Here is an 18,758-nt window from a genome sequence, read left to right as displayed (position 1 = left end):
CCGGAGACCCCACTTTTATGATTCCCCAGGACCAAGAAGAGCAATCTGGGATACTGATTCCCAGGTGGGAATTTGGCAGTGTTTACAGTGACCTGGAAATGGAGATGTCGATCTGCCAGCCAGGCCCTCAGAGGAGAGTTCTGGCAGGCTGGAATGCGAGGCTCTCCACTTTTTTTAAGCACACCTACCTGCTCTCACCTTCAGTTTGCCTTCACTGCCGCCCCAGTTTGCTTTCCCTAAGCCCTAACTCTAGACCCTGTGAGCAGTCAGGATGATGGCTGAGGTTAGGTTCGGAGCAAGAAGGCAAGGCTTCTGATGATGGAGGGGACATTACCAAGATGCCCCGAGGAAGTTCCAACACAGATAAGGTCTGTGTGGGAGGATGTCCTGGTATAGATTGCTCAGTGCTTCCAAAGGGCAGGAAACATCCAACTCCATGGTTCAGACTACTTGGCATATTGTATAGTTGGTCATTCTATAGAGACGAGACATACCTCCGCCCAGAGATCATACCTTACCGTTCCAATTACTTTTCTTTTGGTCCACAAACCCCCAGCCTCACAGAGGACCTTTTTTCTTTTTTTCTTTTTTCTTTTAGCTGCTGCCTTCCTAAAACCAGTCTCTGTGCCAAGCACTGGAAGAAACTTGATTTTGTTCTGTGAAGTTGCCATCTTATATAATTCATATTTAAATTATATAATTTATATGGCTGGTCTTATAAGGTGTAGAAGAGGTGGGGGAGAGAATCCAGTGTGTATTTAGGGGAAGTCGGTGATATAGATAATGTATTTCGGGAGGCCAGGGAGCTTGTGTGCTTAAGACACTGTTTTTCAAATTTAATGTGCATACAAATCACCTGGGGATATTATTAAAATGTAAATTCTGATTCAGTCTTCTTGGGACGGGTCCATTGACGGTACTTTCAGCAGCATTCCTTAGGATGTTACAGGGCAGTGTAGAGGGTTAGCGTGTTAGCCAAGGCTTAGCGGGAGCTCCACATGGAACCACAGGTAGAGCCAAGTCCCCTCTGGAAGTGCCGTGTCAGACACTGGACAAGAAGCACGAGCTCTGCGATCCTTTTCAGTTTTACGATTCTGGGTTTGGGTTCTGAGATTCCAACAAGGGGATTCTTAAACTTTTCGGGTCACAGACCTCTGTAGGAATGATAGAAGCTGTGTGCCCTTTTATACCCCAAATGCACACACCCCTCACTCCGCAAACCGCTCTAGGCCCCGCGGCGGGCCCGCAGCCCCGATGCAGGACTTCTGCCGTCCTCCGGGGTCCCGCACCGGCGACCTGGGCGGGCAGTTCTGCCGCTCAGCCGCTCGGTATCTGATGCGGCTCCGCGTCAGGCGCGAGCGGAGGCGTGCCGGGGGCGGGCCCAACGCGGGCGCTAGCCACGCCCCTCGGCCGTGCGAGAGGCCGAGCTTGCTGCATTGCAGCCGCCGCGGCGCCGCTCGGCTCCTCACTCCCAACAATGGCGGCTCCGAGCCCGAGCGGCGGCGGCGGCTCCGGGGGCGGCAGCGGCAGCGGCACTCCGGGCCCCGTGGGGTCCCCGGCGCCCGGCCACCCGGCCGTCAGCAGCATGCAGGGTAAGGAAGGCGGCGGCGCCGAGACCCCGGTCCCCCGGCGCGGCCGTCGGCGTCGTCGCGGCCTGTCCCCGCGGCCGCGGACGCCCCCGGACCCGGCTGAGGAAGCCACCGAGCCGCCCGCGCCGGTCCGCCTCCCTCCCTCCCCGCTTCCCGCCCCGAGCCGGCCGCCCCGGGCTCGGCCTGGCTCCGGGCGGCGGGCCGCGCAGGCCCGGGCCGCGGCCTCCGCCCGCGCTCGGCCCGGCGGGCTCCCGGACGCCTGCGGGGGCCCACCTGGCCCGGGCCCGCCCCCGCGGCCACCCCCGCAGCCGCCGCCGCTTACCTGGCGCGCCCCGCCCGCCTTTCCGGGAACGCGCGGCCGGGCTGCGGCGGCGGGAGGTGCCCGGGGCCTGGCCCGCGGGTCCCGGCCGCCCAGGGCGGCGGCGGCGGCGGCGTCCCGGCCCCGCGCCCCTCGGCCCCGCGCCCCGGCGCCCCGGCCCGGCTCCCCGCCGCCACCGCAGTGGGGCCCGCTCAGGGCCATCTTGGTTCTCTGCGGGCGCCGCCGGGCCCGGCCGCCGCCTGACCTCTGTGCTCCGCGGTCCTCCTGGACCCTCGGTTTCCAAACTTCTGCAGGTTTCTGCGCGCTGGACGGGTGGGGCGGTGGTGTTCAGGCCCGTGCCACCTGTAAGGTGATGAGACAGCCCTTGGCCCGGGAGAGGCCGGGGGTTTCTGTGTTAGCCTGGCATGCAGACCAAATAAATAAATAAATAAATGAATAAATGAAACAGAGGGAGCTCGGTTGAAATGCAGAGATCCGGGAAATCGAAAGGCAGGGGTCAGAGTGGTTCTCTGCGGGGACTGCACATCTGAAGCAGCCCTCCTAATTAATGACTTTCCCCAGTGGGAATGCTTATTAGCTCTGTGTGGCTCTTGACAGGGGCTGTTGTGAAAATACCAGGCCCCAGCCCGTGAGGGACCGTTTCCTTGAGTCTACTGGGGAATTTTGAGTAGTAATGTTATCTTTGAAAACAGTGAATCTCAGAAATCTCTTGACAACTTTCGCAGACTTGCTCGCATTAAATTATTAGCAGCATCAGTTGGGGTACACTTCGTGGTCCGTGTGACCACGGTTACTCTTTGATTAAAATCTTCCTGAAGGGCTCCGAGGTCTATCTTAACCGTCTGTCTGGTTAGGTTTGACGTTTGTTGAGTATTTCGGGTTTATGAGAGGGTGATTCATGAAGCAGAGGCGGGATTTTATTCATTTTTATATCCCTGTCCCCCTCCCCATGGGATATACGTAAGCAACAGTGATAGATATATAGACAGGATGATGTCAGAGCTCAAAGGACACTTTCTGTGCAGGCCCTCAGATAATTCAAATTAAATTAGTTATTGGATGCCACTGTGTTGTACAATATACAGATGAAGTACAGGATGGGTTTCCTGTTCTTCCAGCTCTACAGTCTCGTTGGTGGTGGTGGTGCTGAAATGAAACAGCAAAATGACAATTTAAGATTATATTGCATATCCAAAACAGGTGACTTACAAAGCTTATAAAAATGCAAGGTTTCTTTGGGGGTGGGGGGAGGGGATGAGTAGGGAGTCTGATAGTTCGAAAAAGCTGTAGAAATTAATTTTTGTTCAAAAATGTTTATTGAGCATCTGCCTAGTGCCAGGCATAGTGCTCTAGTGCTGGGTATATAGAAAAGAGGGAGTCAGACGGTCTCATTCCTGATGGCGCTTACCCTCCTGATAGGATTGGGGAGGGAAGACAATATGCAGATAAATAAGAAAAATTGCTAATTGAGAAAAGTGTAATGAAGGTAACAAGCTGGGTTAGAAGTTAATGGGGGGGAGGGGGCAGTCCGCTTTGGTAAGATGGTCACAGAAGACCTGTTTGGAAAGAGGACTCCGTTACGATAAAGAAGAGGGTTCTAGGCTGAGGGAACAGTGTGTGTGAAGATTCCAAAGTAGGAAAGAGCTTGGAGTGTTCTAGGAACTCAGAGAAAGTCATCGTGTTTAGGAATTATTCCGATGCGCTCCATTCTCCTCTCCCACCCCTGGGTTTTGATACCAGTAAACTGAACTTTCTAATAAGCAGAACCCAGTTTAAAAGGGAGAGGGAGGGCATAAGACTTCTCTCTGAATTTTTGATCAATTTCCTTTTATCAGTACTGTGTCTAGCCTTGATTGACTCAGGAACCTGTTGTATCTTCTTGAACCTCTCTCAGTTACTCAGAATGAAGAGAAGCACTTGAAACTCGCAGGACATTCTCTAGCACAATCCAGGTTACAAAGCGTGAGCTTAAGCAGCTGTGTAGGATCTTTTTTGTTTGTCTTGTGATGTTAGAGCCCAACCTCCCTTACTTCACCTGTCAGATCTTTGGCTTTAGATCATACTTCAGGTCCTTTGAAGATGTTTGGTAAATGCCACTCCCCTCCACCCACCCCCCCAAGCATGGTCACCTGCCACCCCCAAAGCACTGTCTCTCTGGGAGTTTGTTTGTTTGTGGTACGCGGGCCTCTCACCGCTGTGGCCTCTCCCGTTGCGGGGCACAGGCTCCGGACGCGCAGGCGCAGCGGCCATGGCTCACGGGCCCAGCTGCTCTGCGGCATGTGGGATCCTCCCGGACCGGGGCACGAACCCACGTCTCCCGCATCGGCAGGCGGACTCCCAACCACTGCGCCACCAGGGAAGCCCTCTCTGGGAGTTTTTAATGGCCAGACTCTTTCCAATAGCAGGGTTTAGCTGTGGGACACATGGAATACATATCATATAACAGACATTGATGGTCGTTCTGTGTGAGAAGCACCGTGCTGGGCACTGGGTCACCCTGCACGTATTTTCATGGCTTGAGGGTTGTGGCCCAAGAGTGGTCTCAGTTGAGAATTATTGGGGTTTTTTTGTTTGTTTTTAAATATAATAATGCTTGAGTTAAGCCAGAGCTCTGGTGTCCTGGATTTGAATCCCCTCATCGGGATTTAAGAATTTTGTGACCTTGGGCAAGATACTTAACCTCTCCAAGCCTGAGTTTCTCAGTTGGGAAGCAGGAATAATGCTTACCTTACAGGAACTCTGAGAATGCATATAAAGTGTGGGCCTGATACACAGTAAGGATGTGATCGATACATGTTAGCCATCATCATTGTTAATAGCAACAATACTCTTATTTGTAATGGTCTAATTAATTGTCTCTTTCAATATTAGCAGATGAGTCCCTAACCCCTCATGATCCATCACACAGTTTCTTTAGCTTCATTATTACTGGGTCTTACCCTTTTCTCTGCCCTGTTTATTTCAATTTTCCATTATTGAGCATTTCTGGTCAGAGTATTCTTGATGAGTCTTTATTCTCCCTGGGTTCAGGTAACTGCTCTGCCGCGTACAAGCTCTGTGACCTTGGGGAAATTACCTACATTTTCTGAACTCATCTGAGTTTCTTATCTGTTAAAATAGGGATAATACCTTACACGGCTGTTGTGAGAATCACATTATTAGATTAATGCACATGAAAGGACTTTGAAAATTATAAAATGTCTATACATATATAAGGATTGCTATTAGACATGGCTATTTAAATGTTTTAGTTACTAAACCCTTAAAATGTAGTAGATTTTTAAAAATCTCATGAACACAAGAAGTTAAATTTATTATAGGAGACTTAAAGCAGGGAAAAATAAAACTTTTTCTTAAACTTTACTTGGATAGCTGAGAAATGTGAGTTTAAAAAATGTGTAGAATAGTTAGAATCTATAATTGAGTCTGAAAAACATGGAGACATTTGTAAAGTACTTGTTACAGGAACTGGTTATAAAGTATATGTTGTAAGTGCCTCTGATTCTCTTAATGTACTCATGTAGGTAGTTTTTCTTTTTTTGAGTCTCAAATATAGATGTATAACAGAAAAGTTATGGACTAGTCCAGTCCTTACCCATTTACCCTCAGCTGAACATATTATAAATATCAATTTAAGTAAAAAGATGATAGCTTGATTTTACTTTTAAAAAATGTGCAAAATAATGTACAGCATAGCCACTATAGTTAATAATACTGTACTGCATACTTGAAAGTTGCTAAGAGAGTAGAGCTTAAAAGTTCTCATCACAAGAAAAAGAATTATTTAAGTCTGTGCGGTGACAGTTGGTAACTAGACTTACTGTGTGACGATCACTTCACAATATGCACAAATAGCGAATCAGGCTGTACACCTGAAACTAATATAATGTGTGTCAATTATACCTTAGTAAAAATATTTACAAAATAAAACAGAGCTTTCAAGTGTAATGAAACATACCTGTTAAGAAAAAGTGAAGATTTAAAATCAGTATACTTTTTTCTCCCAATAATATTTGAATATAAAAAATTAGTATGAAATGCCCTATTTGTGATTATATTTGACTGTCTTTCTATTTTTACCATTTAGTTTGTGGTTTTCAAGAACCATAGGAGGGTGCCTTTATCCCAATTTAAAGAACTGAATTGTGCTGACAGTGGATAAGGTACCAGACCCTAGAATTGCTTGCTTTTCCCACTGTGTTGCACACTATTTCTTTCACCATTTATTTGACATAACCTGTTAAATAAAATCCAGGTCAGGAAATTGGTCCCTCCTCAAAGCACATATTGCATTTGTGTATGTTCCTTAAAAAGGAGAGCAACCCTAGTATTAAAATTTTTAAAAGTAGAAAAGTATAACGCTTTCAGGATACTTATTTTCTCACATTTTCCTTTAATGTCCCTTATTAGAGTGTGAGTGTGTGTTGAAACTTGTTTAAGAAGGGATATTAGTGAACCCTGTATTTTGAGTCATGTTTCTTTTTTTGCAAATTTCTCTTTTTCCATTCAATTTCTGTTAGCTAATTTGAGAAGCTGGGTTGATTTGGGCCCGTAGAGTCTTTCTTATTTTTAGGGGTCTGGAGGTCAGATCAACTCCATCACACATAATTCAGGTCAGTCTGCATCTCTAGGAGATAGAGACAAGCCCACATGAGGCAACCTGAGGAAGTTGAATTCAGATTTAAAATTAGGAAGGGAAGCTAGTAGTTAACACAGCTCTTTTTTCACTGTCTTTACCTAATTTGATGGTCATAAGTGCTGTTTAAGGATGGTCCCCTTTCATATATTAGGGAACTGACATTCAAATTAAGGAATTTGCCCTGGTTGATGCGGGTCTTAACCCACCTGGTGACAGGCAGCCTTTGCTCTTCCTACTCTTCTCCCCAGGTTCACATGGTTTCTCCGAGCTCTGTTTAAGCCACTTCAGCCATTCAGGTCTGAGAGAAGAATCTTTGCCAGAAGTGATGCAGATGCAGGAATAGAAGGAAGAGATTATTTTAGGTTTCAGTCAGGGGGTGGAAGCTGTATGCATCCAGCCATGTTTGGGTTGATTTTGGAGCCTCAGGGCTTCCTGATGCTTCTTTGTGTTGCAGAGTTCTGAACTTGCTGGGGCGTTTACCCTGGCACTTTGAATTTGGGGGCATTTTGATTGCAAATCTACAGGCAAGTAGAAAACTTTAATTAGATGTTGAAAGGTAATAGAACTCTTTCAGCACTATGCATAGTATGGAAAAGGCACCTACCTAGCCTAAGAGTTAATAGCATACGTTGCTATCCTGGCTAAATTTGTCATCTGGGCAGCTTACTGTCCTGCTAATGGGCGTGGGTTAGCTTCTGGCCCTTTTTCCCCGACTCCAGGAAGTCTCCATGTGTCTCCTCACACTCTTGGCAAGGTTGCAAATTAACATGAACCTGTAGAAAGGATTCAAGGGCAAGGAGAGAGGAGACTGGCTTGACCTAACAGCCACGCAGTGAGAGGGAGCCTTGGCCAGTAGTTTACACAGCTCAACATGGACCTTTACAGAGAAGCTGGCAGTCCGTCGTGCACGGCTTGATTCTTGAAGAACAGCATGACATTCCCCACCAGGGGGAAGGATGGTGGAAGTGGACACCAAAGCAGCTCTTTCAAAGCTGTATTATATCTCATCTTACCAACAGTCACCCAAAGTTTTCAAAAGGGGGAAGCTAGAAAAGGGTTGCCAGATAGATCTCTGTTATATATCTGACATATATATGTATATATATGTGTCTATCTGTGCCTGACTTTACTGAAAAAGAAGCAACATTAAATGGCTCTCCTGATGCGTTTGCCAGTGTCCCTGAGATCTGGGTTAGGTTCCTGCCAGGAGACAGTACCCACTCCGGAGTTAAGTCCTCAGGACAGCAGGCTGGGTGTAGGAAGGGCTGTAACGGAGAGGCAGAGTGTGGAATCCTTTGCTTTTACCTCTCTTGGTGACTGGAAATGAAAGGAGAGGGACTGGTTTTGTGTGGGTTAAGCTGGTCTGATAGGGAAGGTACCATAATCGTTGCTCACCTGAGGGAGAGACCAGGAATAATAATGACAGAAAACATTAACCTGTGCTATCCCGGGCTCTGTGTTGCATTTATTACCTTATTTAATCATCACAAAACACTTTCGGATATTATTCTGTTTTGCAGATGAGAAAGTTGAGGCTTATAGAGGTGAGGTACTTGCGCACAGTCACATGGCTGTTGAGTTGTTCCCCCCGGGTGTGCTAGGCTTCCTTGAACGGGCTCGACCGTAACACGGTGCTTAGCTACAAACCGAAGGGTGAATAAGGTGGTCATCAGCCACAGCAAGGAAAGGAACTGGCATATGAGGGCTGACGAGATCCTGAATTTTTAAAAATGTGGAAAAGATTAGTAGTCATAAAATCATGAGTGGTTCTGGATGACGCAAATAACCTGGAATTACTAAATGAAGGTGGGTCCCTTTTAAGTTTGAGAAAGGTGAAGTCAGGAAAGCTCAGGGAAGTAACACAGCGGGAAATCTTGTGGAACTCACTCTAAGTACAATGAAAATACAAAGTTTGGATAAGCTTAGATAAATGCTGAGATGTCAGAGTCATAATGGTATACTATGAGCAACTTTGCAGTTGAAGGCTCAGGCCAAAATTTTGAGGTTGAAGTTGGAAGGCGGCGAGCTGCTGGCCTCTTCGTGCTTGTGGCAGAAGGAAGATCGGGGAGCTTGCTCTGTGGGCCTGGCCCAATGAGGCAGGCAGCTGTGGTTTTCGTTGTGTCAGTGTGGCTTCATACTGGAGTTCAGTATTCCTTTGCAGCGTTACCAGAATCCAGGGTGCCCAGGAAACTATAAGGCGCTGCTGAGGAGGTGGGAAGCTGCTTACGCCCCTGTCCCGCCCTCCCCCCCATTATGCCTTCAGCCCAGGCGAAGGGCAGTGCGGGTGGTGGCTGTGCCCCGTGAGGGCCACTAGACAATCAAAATTACACGTGGACACGCCGTTTCAAATTCTAAGATTGCTTGATAGTATTCTTAATTTTATATATAAATGAGGAAACTGGGGCTCAAGCAAGATGCCGCTTTTGAGTTTCACAGTTGGAACTAGAACCCTGGTCTGACGTTCTTCATTTTGTTTTATACTTTCTCAAGTGCTCTTTGCCTTTGGTTTTAATATACACTTATACACATCCTAAACAGCCTTTTAAACGGTTACAGGCAAGCTCACTTTATTTGGTAAATACAGTAAATTGTAGGTTTCCAGTTATGGCCAGTTAAGGACTCTCAAGATTGAGGTTGGACAGTGAGAATGAGGGGAAAATGTGGTGGGAGAGTCCTGGTGAGAAAAAGGAGGGGAAGAAGCCCCACAGAGCTTTCTTTCTTTGGTAGGCCTACTAGCACCCTGCCCTGTACGTCTCAATATTTATTCTTGGGGGGTCTGAGATTTAATGAAAAGAAACTTGGCTGGGGCCATGTACTTTCCCACATCTGTACTGTAAGCACCAACTCTCTGACCTTTGTGGGTTCTTTTTTTTTTTTTGGCTGCGTTGGGTCTTCGTTGCTGCGCGCAGGCTTCCTCTAGTTGCGGCGAGCGGGGGCTACTCTTTGTTGCGGTGCGCGGGCTTCTCATTGCGGTGGCTTCTCTTGTTGCAGAGCATGGGCTCTAGACGCGCGGGCTTCAGTGGTTGCAGCACGTGGACTCAGTAGTTGAGGCTCGCAGGCTCTAGAGCGCAGGCTCAGTAGCTGTAGCGCACAGGCTTATTAGTTGCTCCGCGGCATGTGGGATCTCCCCGGACCTGGGATCGAACCCGTGTCCCCTGCATTGGCAGGCGGATTCTTAACCACTGCGCCACCAGGGAAGTCCCCCTGGTTCTTTTTCATATATATAATCTCTCTCTTATAGAGTTTCTCCCCCATCCCCCCCCAACCCCGTGTGTGTGTGTGTGTGTGTGTGTGTGTGTGTGTGTGTGTGTGTGTGTGTGTGTGTAGTCTTTTAGAGGTCTAGAAAGATTTAGGTAATGGCTTTTTATCTGATTTAATTGATGATTACCTGGAGTTCCAAGGTAAAGGTGAGCCATCTGTTCCAGTTACTTTAGCCTGTGCTTGTCAGTTAGCAAGTCTTTTCTGAGTGAGAAATAATGCAGAGATAGATGTATGTATGAGTCCTTAGAATCTGTTCATCTGGTTACTTCATCCATAATTAGGTAAAAAGAGCAAGTCTGTAGTTATGCTTTGAGAATTTCACCCCTTCCCTTTTAGCTATACGTATGGATTCTGTACTGATGACAGAACTTCAAGTTTTGAGAATTTTTTAGCATTTAAAAGTGGGCTTAACTTCTGATGTGTTAGGGGAGTAATTGGTGATGTTCTAACATTCCTAGTTACATATACCTTAAATTTTTTTCCTATTCATTATACTTTTATCCTTTAACTTATTTTTATACAGCTATACAGATCCAGTTCATTCTTTTTCAGGTACTTTTCAGGTTTATTTTTCTTGCTCCTTTCCCCATTCATCTTGCTGTTTAGTTCACCTCTTCCCTCACCTTTTATTTTTGCTGCCTAGTAGCAACTCTTGAGCATATTGAGAGCTGAGAAGAGAATAGTAACTATCCTTGAAATTGTTTCAGTGTTTCACCAGCTTCCTCTCTAGTCTCCAGGTGAATTTTCCATTTCCTCTTCTAGCGGAGGGGGTGGGAGATGGGCTTCTGAGCTGCGGCCAGGCTCCTCTGTGTTTCCTATTCCACTGCTGCTTCCACAGTGCCAGCTGCCAGCTCCCTTTCCTCCTGACTTGTGCCAGCTCATTTTGCCTGGTCGGAGGCTGTCTGGTGTTTAGTTGCTTAGGCTTATAAGATCCACAGAATCCATTTTTTGTTGTTTGTTTGTGTTTCCTTCTGAAGTCTGTTCCTGCCGCACATCTGGGGGGGGTGGTGAGGTGGGGTGGGGCAGGGGGGGCAGCACGTGTATGGAGCCTCAGCAGTAGAGAGACAAGTGTCAGGGCACTGCCTCCAGTTTGCCCCCAGGACTTCAGTCCCTTGAAGTCTCCACTCCCACTTCCTCCCACTTTGCCATCAGGTAGTAAGTAGGCAGTGGGTTACTTTTGTGTCCCGAAGGTACCTTCATGTCAGAGTAGCTACATTAGCCATTTTTCAGGTTTTGTGCATTATAGGTACTATATCTTAAAATCCTAGGAATTTCAAAGCTGGATGGGAAAGACTACTTAAACATATCCTTTTTAGTCCTGGCTTTTTTTCCTGCAAGTTTTGATTGAATTTATGTAACTACAACTTGAGTGATACTCAGTCTAAATTTGCTTTCCCCATTTTGTTCCCCAAAGCAATAATAAACACAAGCATAGGTAGACCACTAAGAAAACCAGAAATTCACCCAATAGACTATGATGGCAAATGAATATTTTGGGAAGGCTTTTGTTTTGAACAGCTTACTTTACTAGGTGCATTTTACAAAATTACATCTGTATAAATATATGCATAAGGTATAACCAGTTCCAATTGAATTTGGAAAACATGTTTATGTTTCTAAGGAGAATTCAGAGGTTTTCTTCCTATAACTGCTATAGTCCTACTTACCGTTTCTAGGGACATGGTCTTTTTTCAGGCCTACTTCACAGGAATTTAAGCACCTCTTTAGTAGTTCACTGTCTTATCATTTGAGGTTAGCTCACTGGCAGAATGTTGCTATGTGTATTTAGCTCTCACAATTTATAAACTACCAAAGCTTTTGAATCAGGGGTAGTAATTAATCGAGTAATTCCAAGTCAGTAACTTGAGTTAACAAAATAGCTTGTGATATGTTCTGAACTTGTAGATTGAAGAAATTGACAAAACTGTCTTAAAAGTTGTTCTTAACTTCCAGGGGCTAATAGCTATTCTTTTTATTGGATAGATGTAAAAATTAATGGTAAAGACAACATAACTCTTATAATTTAAACTTGATTTCAGTTTCGTATAATAAAGTACAATTAAGTCAGAAAGAGATGAGTTTTTGAAGAAAGCCCGTATGTTATAGTTTTATCTGTGATGGTGGAGGTATGTGATTTGAACTGTTCTTGAATGTAATATAAAAATGCTATGTCATGTTCTAATTTTGGTTTGTTTGATTTACAGTAAATGAACTGGAACTTATCTCTTTTACTTTAGGCTTTCAGATAAACTTCTGTGAAAAGGCACAAAGTAAGCTACAAATTTTATGATATTATGCTACCTAATTTTTTCATATCCTTCTTGGTATTGGGAATGTGTCCACTGTTGTTTCAACTAACCAACCATGGCAATTTTACTTTAAAAGAGCTTCCATTTTTCATTCATTTTGCAAATACAAAAAAACCCCTAAAACAACTGTGTTATATTCTTGCTTTCACCTGCAATTGAAATAGGAGAAACATATATTTAGGTATTCAAATGTATGTAAGTATAGAAAGATGTATATAGATACAGACAGATGTACTAGATTTAGAAAGATGTATATAGGTATAGAAAGATATCTATTTATATGTATATAGTTATATAGAAAGATGCACATAGATATTTGGACTTAGCCATAATTTAAATCACAGGTTGAGGAAAGTTCACTTTCAAGATTGGAGTGCAGAAAGTATACAGTATAACTGTATTCTGAGACCTCATGCTTTAAAATTGATTTATTTTAAAGGATACATTTAGTGAATTTTAATGTTTTTCTTTAAAACAAAGCTTTTTTCTTCCTCCTCCCCACCCCCCAATATAGACGAGGGTTTTTGTTTGTTTTTTAATAAATTTTATTTATTTATTTATTTATTTTTGGCTGCATCGGGTCTTCGTTGTTGTGCGCAGTCGTTCTCTAGTTGTGGTGAGAGGGGGCTACTCTTCGTTACTGTGCACAGGCTTCTCCTTGCAGTGGCTTTTCTTGTTGCGGAGCACGGGCGCTAGGTGCGTGGGCTTCAGTAGTTGTGGTTCACGGGCTCTAGAGTGCAGGCTCAGTAGTTGTGGCACGTGGGTTTAGTTGCTCCACGGCATGTGGGATCTTCCCGGACCAGGGCTCAAACCTGTGTCCCCTGCATTGGCAGGTGGATTCTTAACCACTGCGCCACTAGGGAAGCCTTAGACTAGTTGTATGTTAGGGTACCAGTCTTCATATACTACAGAATAGGTTTTCTATAAGAAAGAAAAATTTATAAAGCCAAAACAAATGCATTTTGAACTTAAATGTCATTTGTATAAAATGCAGTTCAAAAGCTCCCAACTCAAGAAGGCTGTTCTCCAGTTAACATAAATATATCCCAAAATATAATGTATTCATCTTCTGCTTGTTGACTCATAGAGTGGGGAAGAATAATGACCGCTTTTTTTTTGCTGTGCCGCGAGGCTCATGGGATCTCAGTTCCCTGACCAGGGATTGAATCTGGGCCACAGCAGTGAGAGCCTGGAATCCTAACCACTAGGCCACCAGGGAACTCCACGACCTCCTTTTGATGTACATCATTGTCTTTTACCCCCAGCTTTATGAGATGTAGTTAACATATGACATTGTGTAAGTTTAGGGTGTACGCGTGATGATTTGATGCCCTTACATATTGCGAGATGATTACCACAGTAGGGTTAGTTAACACCTCCATCACCTCACATAATTAGTGTTTCTTTTTTGTAGTAAGAACCTTTAAGATCTACTCTTCTAGCAACTTTCAAGTATATAATGCTGTATTGTTTACTGTAGTTACCATGCTGTACCTTTTAGATCCTCTGATATGTATCATTCTTAAGTAAGTTAGTTCAAACAAAATAAAGTTTAACCTGGAGAAAACATTTCTCTGTTTTAAAATTTTCTGATGGAATCAAAATGGTTAATTTCCATTGGTTGAACATTGTGACTTTCTTTGAAAAGTAGTTAACAGAAATTTATTTCTTGATTGGTTTATCCATGATATAAATATATAATGAGCAATAGAGTAGGGCAGCTAGATCCTTGGATAAAAATTTTTAATTGGTCCATCATTGTCATCCTTCTCTTAACTTAAATAAAAATAGTATATGATTTCCTGCTCATAGTGAACCTACGTAGATGATACATATCTACATGTAATGTAGTTACAACTTCTATTTTATGCTATATTTTAATTTTAACACATCTGCTATGATAGTTTTTAGCTTTGTTTAAATATTTCTGTTAATATTTAATATACTTTTTAATTTTTATTTGCATATTGACATAAAATCTAATTTAAGAAAAATGCTGACATTTAAAAAATTTAAAACTGCATTTGCACTGTTGCTTTTTTCTCTTAGTCCTATTGTGAACATAAAACAAGAGAAACGTTGATTTTATTAAATTTAAAATTGTGTATACAATGACTATAAATGGCTCTGTAGGTAGATGTAAAATGCCTTTAGACTTTCTAAATGGTACTGTCCCTCTCCCACTGTTACAGAAATGATAGGTTTGCAGTGCTGCTTGCTTTATTACTTACACGTGGCAGAACCTAGCTGTGTATTCCCACTTGATGCCTACTTTTGGTTGCCTTCACTACCTCTTTACACTGGGGCTGCTTTCTCATATCTCCCCTTTTATTTCTCCCTCTGTCTTTGGGAGGTCCTTCTCAATTTTCCAGCTTTTGGAATTCGTACAGTTTTATACATTCATTCACAGAGCACATGTTGGACACACAGGTACCATCAAATGAGGGAGATTATTGGGGCAGAAGTGAATAGAATAGGTCTCTGCCCTTAGCGGGCTCTTAGTGCAGTGGACCAGGGTTGTTCCTGCGTTGATTGCAAGCATACGACTGCTGATGCTGCGGATTGATTAGTAGCTGAACCCAGGGTGAGGTGATGCAGGAGGGCATGTGCACTGGGCACCTGTGCTTCCACTGTTCTGTCCTGAGAGAGGACTGATGTGAGGGCTGCTGTGGGGTCTCATGATAGCCGCTTTCCTGGTTGGAGACCACGGCTCAGAGATCCAACAGTGGCCTGTCCTGCTTTGGAGTCAAGCAAGCTGTCTGTGCTGGCTTGGACCTCAGTGGAAGTCTTGAGGAAAGGGAGGGTTGGAACTGGAATGATGGTACGGGGGCCAGCTCTGAGGTCACAGCATTTATTTTTGAACTATTGGTTCCTATATTTTAGGGTAAGTTTTCAGTTGCTTACATATATTAACACTTTTTCCCAAGCTGGTCCTATGATTTGCATGTCTTAAAAATTATAAATGCAATTTGGTAACGTTTGCAGAAAATCAGTCTTCCAGTTTGCTCTAGAATATAGCCATTAACTGTATGTTAAAAGTAGCCACTCAATTCTTTAAAAATAAAGGGCTTGAAATCACCAAAGCAATGTTTTCTTAACTATTAGGGCATACTCTAGTGCCAGAATCTCCAGTTTTATTTTAAGGGTGTTTCAGAATTTTCAGAGAAACTACAGTTTAATTCATTAAAAATAATTACATAGCGTACAGTAGTTGTAGGAGGGGAGGGAGTACAAAGAACACAAAAGTACGTATTGTTAAAAGCCCACCATGATTGAGTCTGCTTCAAATGCTCAAGTCTCCATCGTAAACCAGAAAGATTTATTTTAAGATGGTTCTGATGACTAATGGAAGCTCTGAAGGATTAATTTCCCCCCATTGTTTGACTTACATGTACTTTTTATTTTTTATATTGTTACATTACTGTTCCAATCAGTTTATTACAATTGCCTGTTATGAGTTAGTGGCATTTTATTGGTGATGTGTGTGTAGGTTTTTAACACACACACACAGACAAATAGTGTGAGACTGCATATTTAATTTTGGAACCAGATTTTTGTAGAAATTCAATAAAAATCCACTTTGCACCTCATGATCTTTTTTTTTTTTTATCAATTATAGTTTCTGCATTTATTTGCTTTTTGGTTTTCTAAATATATATAAGATAATATATATTTAATATAAAATTGTTATTTGAGCCAACAGTGTTATATTTCTTTAACACTGTTAGATTATTGAATTTTTCTAAGGTCTGTATGTAAGACTACATCAGGGGAAAATGTTTTTTTCCCATGTAGAGCTCCTAAATTTAGAAAGTTGATTAGTTCGTCATTTACCATTTGGAGGTAATGATTTTGTACTTGTAAATATGTTTATGTGATTTATGACTCAGTTTGAATGATCATATCGCAGTGGCTTTAATGAGCTAACTTGAAAACATAGTTCTTTAGAATATGATTTGCTTTGCTTTATAAAACCAATTTGTTGGGGGGAGGGGGGCAGGAGATTTGCCTAGAAACAGTTTTTGAGATATGGTTTTGTAAATGTCAAATTCACCTTATTGTATCGGCATTTTGACTTTTTGCTTGTATGAGAATTGTGACCTATTAAAGATCCCAGGGCTTGGTGATTTTCCCCAGAAATTGCCTAGTAGAATCCTGTGCCGATCAAAGTGAGAGTAGTTAGGAATTCGGCAAATACTCTTAATAATTTAGTTTTCATACAAGGGCACTTTTAGCTTTTTTCCCCCCACTTACTGCAGTGCATTTTCTGCCCATGGCTGTAGAGTTCTTGAGTGCTAAAGACAAGTTTTGGTAGTGTTGAGTTTCCATAGCTTTGCCTTTTTTACTTTTGATAGCTCTAAAAAGATTTAATGGCTTTAATAAATTGTTTTACTTGAGAATGTTTGCATAGCAACAGGATCTTTATTTAGAAATTTACATGTTGCAAAGCTGACTGTTATCGTTGAAGTCACTAATAGAAATTAGATTACAGATACTGATCGCTTTTGGTAACACTGCACACCAAAGTATTTTGGGGGAAAATGGAGGTATCCTAATGACAGATTTTCATTTCATTGTGAAACTTTTCTTTTTAAATAAGTACCCCAAATTGCTTTTAAATTGATAATAATAAAAATGAAACAGTAAAGAGGAGGAAGGCTGTTTTGTGAATCTTTCCAGAAGTCTGAGGAAGTCTTTAAGTTTACTGACCTGATAAGTTCTGTAAAAGATGATATTTCACTTAAGAGAGTATTTGACTTTACTGGAGGTGGAGTATAGAAAAACCACGGAAAGGAAGGCGTGGAGGGAGGGTCAAGCTGTCCCGTGTTTAAAACTAAGAGCTTAGAACATTCAACTAATTTAACTTCTAATTTCCCATTTTATGTAACAAAAATGTGTACCCAATGACTAAAATTTTATTGTTTGGAATTTATTAAGCTCACCTAAGTTTTTCAGCAATCCTAAGAAACAGAATGACCACATTTGCTACTACTGGAGGGTAACATGGTTTATTTAAATCGATACACATGCTGAACTTAGTTACAAAATGAGACTATTGTAGGGTTTGCCGTAAGCCCCTAGGACCGAGCGTCTAGTACATTCATCACTGTCTGTGGACCATGATGAACTGCCAGGGGAAAGCCCAAGCTTTCCAACAGCTTTTATACTAATTGAAGCCCAAGAATCGTTGTATAGGCAGAGTCAAGGTTCATGTGTCCCCTTTATACCATATACCATTCCAAGGGGAATGCTACCTAATTATCTTTGATCTTGGAAGTGGTGGGAACATTAATTCTCCCTGAAAATTGGTTTTGTTGCTAGAGGAAGGAAGGTTTCAAATATCTATTGCACCTTAAAAATCATTTGGAGAAGCTTACTGTGTGGTGTTTTTGAATGAGAAAAAAATTAGTGATTCTCCCACGTTGCAGAAAGTTTCCTTTTATTTGCCTCTGAACTTTACTATGAGCAATGAAAGGATATTTGACAAAACGTTTGTGAGAAGTTTCCAGAAATTATTCCCAACGAACTCTCCAGTTAATCAAAGTGGTTTTCAATTTAGCTTATACATTTAGGGTGATGGTTTTCAAACAAGGTATAGTAAATACTTGAATTCTTACTGCATGATTTTATGAGTGCTTTCAAAATCCAGAGACAAGTGTCTAGATGAAAAGATGTTCTAGAAGAAACTTGCACCTGCCATGTTGGTGTTGATTTTCTCATTAGGTAGAAATCAGTGAACATTAATCAGAAGTGAAAATCAAGTGTATACATATTTACTCCCCTTCAGAGAACCTCTTTAAAGGTTAAATAAACAGAGGCACAAATATAACATTTAACAAACATATCTATACAGCTAGTGGTAAGAGGCACTGGGGTCTTTAAAGGTGGATTAAATCTAGAGCCTACTCTGAAGAAGTTTATGTTCTTTGAGAAATTGAACATGTAGAGACGGACCATGTGGTAGAAATAATAACAGATTACTCTCATTTACCGTGTGCCAAAGTCTGGTCTAAGCTTTTTATTTATCTAATCTTATCTGTCACTTTATTTAAATTATCTAAGTAAGTTATTAACTCTTTATTTCTTCCAACAATCTTATAAAGTAGGTATAATAATTATTATAGATGAGGAACGGAAGCACAGAAAGGTTAAGGGAATTTTCTAAAGTCATACAGCTAAGGAGTAGCAGACTGTGTGACCTTGGTTTGGTCACATGTTACATGCTATAAACCATAGTGTTTTATTGATCCTTGAAAGAAAGCAGTGAGCACTCATAGGAATGATTTTCTAAACCAAATGGCTTTTGAGGAGTCTTCACTTGAAAATTGTCATGAGATCTGGATATATATTTATATATCATTTTTGATTTTCTGGCCCTGGAGAGTTTCAAAATGTTATCTAAGAAGGCTGACTGAACATTAAGTGGAAAGACTCCTTCTTGTGGCTCCAAAGCTAGGGACAGAGGGGTCTACCTCTCGGGAGAAAGTATTTTCAAAAAATCAGAATTATTCTGGCCTAGACACACGCAGAGAATGGATTGCTTTGGGATTCTCAGACGACTTGTAGGCCAGGGGACTGGGGAGTCAGTGAACAAGGTGGCCATGCTCTGTGTGGGGACAGATTTGTGTACAGGCTCTTAC

The 18,758-nt window shown here is 42.5% G+C and overlaps 1 protein-coding gene across 5 annotated transcripts in view; it reads left to right on the top strand.

The window, feature by feature from the left end:
* The first annotated feature begins 1,418 nt into the window (after positions 1–1,418).
* MAP2K4 (mitogen-activated protein kinase kinase 4) overlaps positions 1,419–18,758 on the top strand; it is a 103,871-nt gene continuing 86,531 nt past the window's right edge. Inside the window, exons 1-2 of one of the 5 annotated variants that reach the window (XM_059048522.2) lie at positions 1,439–1,592; positions 12,046–12,078. In XM_059048522.2, the coding sequence (XP_058904505.1) occupies positions 1,478–1,592; positions 12,046–12,078 (148 nt within the window). In that variant the 5' untranslated portion in view covers positions 1,439–1,477. Of the gene's footprint in view, positions 1,593–12,045; positions 12,079–18,758 lie in introns of all 5 variants that reach the window. The other 4 variants (XR_009332667.2, XM_067021507.1, XM_059048523.2 and 1 more) reach the window with 4 other exon arrangements.

This window comes from Kogia breviceps, chromosome 19 (genome assembly GCF_026419965.1).
Source record: "Kogia breviceps isolate mKogBre1 chromosome 19, mKogBre1 haplotype 1, whole genome shotgun sequence".
Lineage (NCBI taxonomy): Eukaryota > Metazoa > Chordata > Mammalia > Artiodactyla > Physeteridae > Kogia > Kogia breviceps.
Note: the sequence above shows the minus strand (reverse complement) of the source record. Positions and strands in the feature narration are given on the sequence as shown.